Source organism: Penaeus chinensis, chromosome 3 (assembly GCF_019202785.1).
Source record: "Penaeus chinensis breed Huanghai No. 1 chromosome 3, ASM1920278v2, whole genome shotgun sequence".
In the NCBI taxonomy this organism is placed as follows: Eukaryota; Metazoa; Arthropoda; class Malacostraca; order Decapoda; family Penaeidae; genus Penaeus; species Penaeus chinensis.
In genome coordinates, this window is record NC_061821.1 from 24,653,993 (window position 1) to 24,663,912 (window position 9,920).

The 9,920-nt window shown below is 38.0% G+C and overlaps 1 protein-coding gene across 1 annotated transcript; it reads right to left on the reverse strand.

Annotated features, from left to right (window-relative positions):
* Positions 1-411: 411 nt before the first annotated feature.
* LOC125040939 lies at positions 412-7,171 on the reverse strand. The gene is given in 8 exon segments (XM_047635738.1): positions 412-714; positions 716-1,242; positions 1,435-1,470; positions 1,839-2,067; positions 3,704-3,926; positions 5,733-5,739; positions 5,969-6,904; positions 7,001-7,171. Coding segments are annotated over 8 exon segments (2,232 nt in total). The 3' UTR covers positions 412-611.
* Positions 7,172-9,920: the final 2,749 nt, after the last annotated feature.

The window sequence follows — 9,920 nt, forward strand, 5'->3', positions numbered from 1 at the left end:
TTATTTAAGTCTAGATAATGCATTCTATATCTGATACTACGCAGTTTAGAGTTCATTCATATATTGACTTTTAAACTAGTAGCAGGTCTCATTCAATTTAAATCCTATCAAAAAGTATTTCAAATCTTCCTAATGCAATTTAAATCGACTTCATTTTTAATCTGATATTCATGGCATGAGGGAAGGTAAAATATATAAATTATTGAGTGAAATCAAGATATTTAGATTTTTCTTAAGTTGTACAAAAGAAATTTAAACATTTTCATTATATATTCACATGATGTTATGTCCACCGACGTTTTGTAGATATCAGACCCTTTTTTCAGACTACACGATTTTTCCTTGTTTATATGTTATCAAAATTGTCATTGCCTACTCTCAGTATGGTTCAAAAAATTGAAAACTCCCATATAAAGTTAAAATATTTATTTTTTTGACTTTCAAAAAGCTCTTCATTTCATGGAAAGGAATGCGCTCCTTACATATGTACAAGCTATGGTGGTCAACACAAGATCCCAAGCAAGGTCTTGGTGGTCGACGAACTTGGTCTCGAGTGCTCTACACACCATGTACTGTAGAACATATCACTGTGTTTTCTCCATTTAGAAATTCTACTGGGTGTCGGGGGCGGCAGCGGCGGCGGCGGCGGCTTCGTCGTAGGCCTGCTGGTGGGCGACCTTAGCGGCGGCAACCTCAGGAGTGTCCTGGACGGGCGGCCAGAGGGGCGTCGGGAGCTACGGGAAGGTTGGTGCCGGACACACGGAAGCCGAGGGCATCAGCCACGTACTGCTGAGTCTGAATCTTGCCCTCAGAGTCCACGTAGTTGTAAGAGCCACGGACAACACCGAAGGCGTCGCGGGTCTCAGCTCGGGAAGAAGGACCGCCGGCGTAACCGAAGGAGTACTGACCGATCTCGTCCTGAGCGTGGTACTGAGACTGGACAGGTGCTACAGGTGCGAAGGGAGCTACGTTGTAAGCAACAGGTGCGGCAGCGACGTTGTATGTGACAGGTGTAGGAGCCACGGCCTTAACCACAGGTGTTTTGAGGGTGAGAGGAGCAGCTGCAGGAAGGACACCTGCGTATGAGTAAGGGTGGACACCTGCGTATGAATAAGGATGCAGACCAGAATAGCCTGCATAAGGATAGGCGCCAAGAAGGCCATGGTAGCCTCCATATACGCCGTTATAGGGAATCACAGCAGCACTGCCGCTAGCCACGAGGGCCGCCACGGAAATCACAGTCTGAAAAGAGGCATTTGTCACCAGAGATCAACCAAGCAATATATATATACATATTTATAAGTATATAAATATATATACACACAGTACATATATATATATATATATATATATATATATATATATATTGTGTGTGTGTATATGCATATATATATATAATCACGTAAATACTAAAACCTCAGTTGCAGTACTCACCAGAGCGTTCATGTTGACCCACCGTCGAGGAGCTGTCTGCCGGGTATGGCGGAGGCAGCCCCTTATATACTCCGGGAAGTCGCCTTGACCCTCAGCTTAACACTGGCGCGGAGGGCGTGGTTCAATAGGCCCGCCGTTGCCGCTCCGTTTGTATGGCGGTGATTGCCTAGTTCCGGGGTAAGCCAAGAGGAGCCGAGTACATACGGTGAGCAGTGTATTTAAATTTACATCATGTTATCTATATCATGGAAGATACCGCGTTAAATGTTTGAAAGACCAGAAATATTACGGAAATAAACCTCTCAGCAGAAATGGCAATATAGTTATGCTCTGTTATAATAATGCATCACAATGTTTTATAGTCATCACACAACTAATGATAACAATAAAAACATTCAACGTACTCGTGGATTACTGCATTTTTCTTCATTCATAACGTCACGTGATGCTTTACAACCTTCAATGCTATAGATACTCAAGAATATGGAAGAGCTGCCTCGAGGCAACGACCTGTGGCGTAGGCTTTCATTTGTCCTTTGTAGGCCTGGAACACCTATATGAGCCTCTAGATGACGGTTGAAAATAATCGTATTTATTTGTTTCTTTACCACTTCTTCATCAGGCTTGTGAACACTTTTACCAGATACACACTTATGCTTTCAAGTAGCCTTGATAAACTAGATGCACTCTGCGGAATTTCTAATTCAGGTTATCATTGTTATTGTTATTATCATTATAATTTTTTTTTTTATAATTTTCAGTATTATTATGATCGTTATTATTGTCATTATTCTATTATTAATATTATCATTATCATCATTGTTATTATTATTATTATTATTATTATTATTATTATTATTACTGTTACTATTATTATTATTTTATTTATCATTATTATAGCTATCATTATTATTGAAGTTATTATTGTTATAATTGTCATCATAATTGTCGTTATTATTATTGATATTAATATTATTGTTATAATCATTATCATTATAATTATTATTACTTTTATTATTAATGTAATCATTATTATTATCTGAACTAGTATTACTACTATGATTATTAAAACTATCGCTATTATTATTACTTCCATTATTGTTATTATTATTAATATCATTATTATCTTTATTTTTACTGTTATAATCATAATAGGATTATCATTAATTTTACTATTACGAACACTATTTTACTACTACTGCTGCTATCATCACCATCATCATCATCATCATGATTATTATTATTATTATTGTTATTATTATTATTATCACTACCATTGTTGTTATTATAATCATTATTACTATTATCATCATCTCTATTCCTGTTATCATTCCAAGGGAACTAAAAAAAAATCAAGAGTAATCTCCCTTCCTTTCATTCTCCTCCTTCAGCCTATCGCCTCCTCTCTCACTTCTCTTTTCCCTCTCCTTCTCCCATTCTCTTCCCAGCTCTGCCACGCCTTCGTCTCGCTCCCAAATCTTGTTTTAAATTCACTTCTCCATTTTAAGCTCTGTTTCGGCTTCTTCCCCCTTTCCTCTGTTTTTTTTCTCTCTTCCCCCTTTCCTCTGTTTTTTTTTCTCTCTTCCCCACTTCCTTCTCTCCCTTTATCCCTTCCCTTCCTTTCCCATCCCCCTTGTCCCTCTCTGAGCCCCCATCTCTTATCCCTTGCCCATCCACCTCTTCTCTTCTCTTCTCCGTTTCTCCTTCCTTTCGCCTTCTCCATTTCCCTTTAGACCCCTTCCCCTTCCCCCTTTCCTCTTTGACCTTTCTTCCCCTCCCTTCTCCCCTTTCCTTTTATTCCCTTCCCCTCCTTTATTCCTTCTTAACCCCCCCCCTCCCCCCGCGGATCATCGTTTAGTTAAATGTACATAAACTGATCATCTGACTGCTTCATTGTACTTACCTTGGAGAATAACACCAGTAACGACAACAATAATAATGATAAAGATAGAGTTGAATTAGGATTCTTATAGATTAATTGTAGCGATTTCATCTCCGCTTATCGTTATTATATTTAGTGCTATCGTTATTATCATTCTGTTATTATTTTGTTATAATCATTATTATCATCGTCATGACTTTTATTTGTATCATTAATATTGTCATTATCATTACCCTTTTTATTACAACTATCATTATCATTCCTATTGCTATTTTATCAAAACCATTATTATCATTAACATTAACATCATTAACATCATTATTATTATAATTTACATTTTATTATTGTTATTACTATTATCATTATCATTATTGTCATTATTGTTACAATTTATCCTCCTTAGGTGCGGCAGCTACGATGTATGAGCCAGGTGCAGAAACCACGGTCATGAGGGTGAAAGGATCAGCTGCAGGAAGGACATCTGCGTATGAGTAAGGGCGTAGACCAGAATGACCTGCATAAATATAAGCGCCAAGAAGACCGTGGTAGCCAGCACATGCATTGTTGTACGCTGCCGCTAGCCACGAAAGCCACCAACGGAAATTGCCGTCTGAAAAGGACCACTTCAATTAGAGTACATAATAGTTAATGAATAACAAAACTAGACAAGTTTAAATCATTCGACTTCAACGAAATCTAGTTTTCCCAGACTCACCAGAGCGTTCATGCTGCCCCGTCATCTAGGCGCTGTCTTGGGGCATTGACTTTAATCGCCCCTTGAATACGTGGGTTAACATCTTGGTCATTATCGGTGGGTAGTGTCGTCGAGGGCGTGGCTTTCCCTTTCTTTCACATCCTGATCCCTCCTCCTGATACAGTTCTGTAGGTCCGGGATGGAGTTAGGGCAACAGCTATATGTAAGCGTTAAGCTCACACACGTATATATATTTGCGTTTGTGTATGTGTGTGTGTGTGTGTGTGTGTGTGTGTGTGTGTGTGTGTGTACACAAATGTCGACGTTTTCGCACATCTGTCTGATCATCTTATATTCATAAATACAAATATAAAAATAAATGATATTGTACAATTCAGCTGCCGTCGTCAGAGTTAAAAATTAGTACATGATAGGAAAGTTGCTTTTCACCAGTACTAAACTTGAGATTCTAAGGCGGTATTCCAGACAAATATATAAGAATAATGATAAGAATGATGATAATGCAAATAATTGGCATTGCTATTAGGATAATGATAATGATAATGTTAATAATGAAGAAAATCATGAAGTTAGTAATAATAAATGTTAATAAGAAAAATAATAGTAATAATGATAATAATAAGGATAATAATGATGATTATGATGATAATAATGATAATGATAATGATGATAACATTTATAATGATATAATACTGTTACTACTACTACTTATGGTAACAATGATAATGATAATGATAATAAAGAGATTAACGATGATCATACTATAGTAACTATAGTAATAAAAAATATGAATATAAATACCAATACCAGCAGTGGCAATACTATTATAAGGATACAGAGCATTTTGAGAATGCATTACTAATAAAGAGAACAATCCTTATTCAAAGCTAAATTAAAGTATTGTGCCCAATGCAGCGATGCAGTTTATATAATATGGTATATCAATTAAGGGTAAAAGAGCCTATAGTCAATCAATTTCGAAAATATTAGGGCAAATCAAAGGTTATTTATAGCCTTAACAGCACAACGTTGGGCATATGTTGACTTGCAGTGAGAAATCCTAAATTTCCAATTAGCTCCTCATGCATTTCTGTTCATGATAATAATGATAAAAAATATAATAATGATGATATTAATAATATCCGCGGAATGGAGTCATAATCCGATCTTCATTATTTAAAATTTATTGGCTCTGTTCTGTACCTAGAATTTCTTATTGTGAATCAGTACATTGTCCATGTTGTGTCAGTAATATATACCCCAAAAGATGGGCATTATTTTTAAAAACTGTAAAAGCTCTTGTTTAACATCGTTTCTTTCTTTATATATTCATCTATTTACGATAGCCTAAGACATTTGGAAATGGAGCTACATATTTATATATTTTGAATTTGTAATTCGTAAGTGTTTACGGCATTTGATAATACTTATCATGTGCTACCGTGGTTGTTCAAGACTGAATGGAAGAATTAATGTTTTTGTAATTTAGTATCCTTTCTTGGGTCTGTTTGATGAATAGGAAGTACATCCTCCTAGAGATGGACATCTGATACCATACCATTTAGAATCTCAAAAAAATATGTGAGGTGCATACATGAACGTGTAGTGTGCATATGTGTGTATATATGTATGTGTGCGTGTGTGAATAGGTGCGTTGTATATATATGCACATAGATCACACACACACAAATATGCGCATACATGCTGCCTAGAAAGGCATAATACTTTTAGGACAATTATAAAGCTTTTATTGGCTTTGTAAACTCATTAGTTTATTTGAGAAACACAATGTGATTTTTTTTATAGACGCTCTTTGTACAAATAATGAGGTGTGTCAACGTTCAGCCCAAACCTCTTCATGATATGCAGAAAAGGCCAAGGCCGACGCTCTACACACATCACGTGAATGACTGGATTCCCGCCACTCAGTTGAGCACGCGGTAGGAGGTGGCGTGGCCGGGGTTGTGGACCACACGGAGGAGCTCGGCGTCACGGAGAGCGGGTCCCGCGGCGGCGGCGTATGTGGTGGGGATGTGGGCAGCGTTGTAGGTGTTGAGGGCGGGATGGGCGGCAGTGTAGTGAAGAGGAGAAGCATAGGCTGCTGGGCGGGCGTAGTGGAGGGGGGTGGAGAAGCCGTAGGAGAAACGGAGAGGAGAGTAGACGCCGAGGCCGGGAGCCGCAAGGACGGAGCGCTTCTTGCGGGTATCGGGGGCAGCAGCAGCGGCGGCTGCAGCTTCGTCGTAGGCTTGCTGATGGGCTGCCTTAGCGGCGGCTACCTCAGGAGTGTCCTGGACGGGTTCGGGAAGTGGACCGGGAAGGGCGGCCAAAGGGGCAGCTACAGGGGCATCGGGAGCCACTGGCAGGTTGGTGCCGGACACACGGAATCCCAGGGCGTCAGCCACGTAATGCTGAGTCTGAACCTTTCCCTCAGAGTCCACGTAGTTGTATGAACCACGAACAACACCGAAGGCGTCGCGAGACTCAGCGCGTGAAGAAGGACCGCCGGCGTAACCGAAGGAGTACTGACCGAGCTCATCCTGAGCGTGGTACTGAGACTGGACAGGTGCGAAGGGAGCTACGTTGTAAGAGACAGGAGAAGGAGCCACGGAGTTGACCACAGGTGTTTTGAGTTTGAGAGGAGCAGCTGCAGGAAGGACACCTGCGTATGAGTAAGGGTGGACACCTGCGTATGAGTAAGGGTGGACACCTGCGTATGAGTAAGGGTGGACACCTGCGTATGAATAAGGATTCAGACCAGAATAACCTGCATAAGGATGGGCGCCAAGAAGGCTGTGATGGCCTCCATATACGCCGTTGTACGCAAGCAAGGAGGCGCTGCCGCTAGCCACGAGGGCTGCCACGGAAATCACAGTCTGAAAAATACATAAATTAGAATTCGTGTAATTCTTCATAGGATTTGTTCTACAGAGATATTTGTCTAAGCTTAGGTGTATCAGCACTGCACTTACCAGAGCGTTCATGTTGACCCACCGACGAGGAGCTGTCTGACTAAAATGACCGCAGTTGTCCCTTTTATAGCCGAAGCCTCCATGACCGCCGTCCAGGGTGATCACATGGGCGGGGCCTCGTCCTTTCCCCACATCCGGGTGTTTACAGCCCGGTGCCCGAAGGCGTAGCATGAAAGGGATGAAGGATGTACAGTTCAGGAAAAATAACGAAAGGGTCACCTGTCTGCATCTCACCCTCTCTCTATATATACACACATATATGTATGTATTAGACATTTACGCATAAATATATCACTTTAGTCATTTCAGTGCTGAATCTTGATGTGGTGGGGAATTTTAGTCGGGAAACTAAAAAAAGCCTACTGAAACATCTTAGCTATATATATACACATATATATATGCACATATATATATATGTATATGTGTATAAATACATATTTATGTGTGTGTAAATTGCGTGTGTATGATTAATTAACATCTCTACTTTTTATTTCCCGATATGCTATTTGCAGTCACGGTACAATTATAAGACTAAGCAAGAATTTGATGATACGTGGGATATCATCCGAAACACAAACACACACGCACATATGTGTGTGTCAACGTACACACACACACACACATATATATATATATGAATCGTATTTCTGTCAACATTTGAAAATATTTGAATTTCACATTTTGACATGTAGCAATGTATTTTTGTCACTATAACATTCCTCATGACTGTATGTATAATAAAGATGTTATATCATTAACTTCATGACAGGAATTAATATTTAAGTTTACAATAATGCAGTATAAATTAATACAGATTATCATCAAGCTTAGTTTTATAACCATATTGGCCTATGAAGAATTTCACATCAACACATCAATTTTCCGTAATATGATAGACCAAAACTCATTTCCCAAACCATATGCTATAACGCAATTTCAGCTGATTAAGAATGGAAAATACAGTATTACACTGCAGTATTACAGGATGTGAGCTCAAGTACTTTTATCATATAATGCCATTTGTTTTGGGGTGGGAACTCAAAGATCAAATAGTGAGTATTATGCATGATTCGCAAGAAAAAAAGAAAGAAAAATGTAGAAATATACAAATATTTTCGCAAGGTAAGTATTCTGGAGTTGATTTGTTTTGCTTTTCACTGTACAAATAGTTAAACACATCATAAATCTACATAGATTTATTGTAAAGGAGTTGAAAGTTATATGTAACAGAGGTAATAACCTTGAATGTTATCTATATACATTGTATCATGATTGCTGAGTGAAATTTGATATACTGATTTCGTACAAGATTTCCCTCTTGTAAAGTGTAATAAAACACACTCATTTTCAGTATTATATCCAGGCAGTGATATAATAACAACAATAATGATAATTATAATAATAACAGTTTAATAGTGATGACAAATATCCGCGTGACAAATTAAGGCAGACAATTGATAGATGATACATTGCTGATGATTACCTAATATACTTTTGTGCCTTTCGGATCGGTTGCATGCAGTCAATCAACACCAGCCTTGCAAGTCTATCCCCATCTCGGAAATAAAATCAAGAAAGGGAGAGAGAGAGATAGATAGATAGAAAGATAGATTGATAGAGAGAGAGAGAGAGAGAGAGAGAGAGAGAGAGAGAGAGAGAGTGAGAGAGAGAGAGAGATAGAGAAGAAAGAAAGTCCTAGTTTGCTTTTAATGTATTTTCCGTTGGATTTCGAACCATACGGGTAATATGAACCTCGCTTGGTGGAATATAGAATTTATTATTACTAGGAACAGTGAACAGATAATCTTAAACACTGAAGTTTGTGATGTTCTTACCACATTTTCCAATCGGTTACAAAAGTTAAAATAACTCATATATCTATGTGTGTGTGTTCACATGTATATGTGATATATTCAATGTATTTATGCGTATATTTACACACAGGTATATATATATATATATATATATATATATATATATATATATACACACACACACGTATATATACAAATACATATATATTAACACAGAAACGCACACATATACATACACACACACACACATATACACACACACACACACACACACACACACACACATATATATGCACACATATATGTTTATATATTTATCATCATTTAACAACATTCCATTTATTGCAGGACTTAGGCCTCTCTCATCTCATAATAGAGAGGACAATAAGCAGTACCACCCGTGACTGACTGGATACCCTTCCAAATCAACCGCAGTTCACCTTCATACCATTTGTGCCGCGGCTGCGACTTCCCCAACGACGCCTGCCATATATATATATCTCAAGGTGATATTTCGGTCTCCCGCCGTTAGGTCGGGCTCGAGGCAGCAATCGGAGCGCGGGCAATTTACAATTACCGCAGGAGTAATTTAAATTCGGAGCCACGTGCTTAAAGAATGGGATCATCGCAGCAGTCACACACACACACACACTCACGCATACATACATGCTTAAAGACATATATGTATATATACATACATACACACACACATATGCTTAAATACATATATGTATATATATGTAACATATAGACATATAGATATATATGTGAGTATATATACATATTCACACATACACATATATGTATATCTATGTAGAGTACATATATATGTAACATATGGACATATATATATATATATATATAGACATACACAGACACACACACACAAACAAACACACACATATATGTACACATATACACACATCTATTTAAAACACACACACACATATATATGCACATATATATATATACACATATATAAATATATATGTATATATATGCATATAAACACACACACACGCATACATGTGTATATATAATATATGCACAACTAAATATACATATCAATATACATGTTCATATTATACATATGTGTATAGATATAT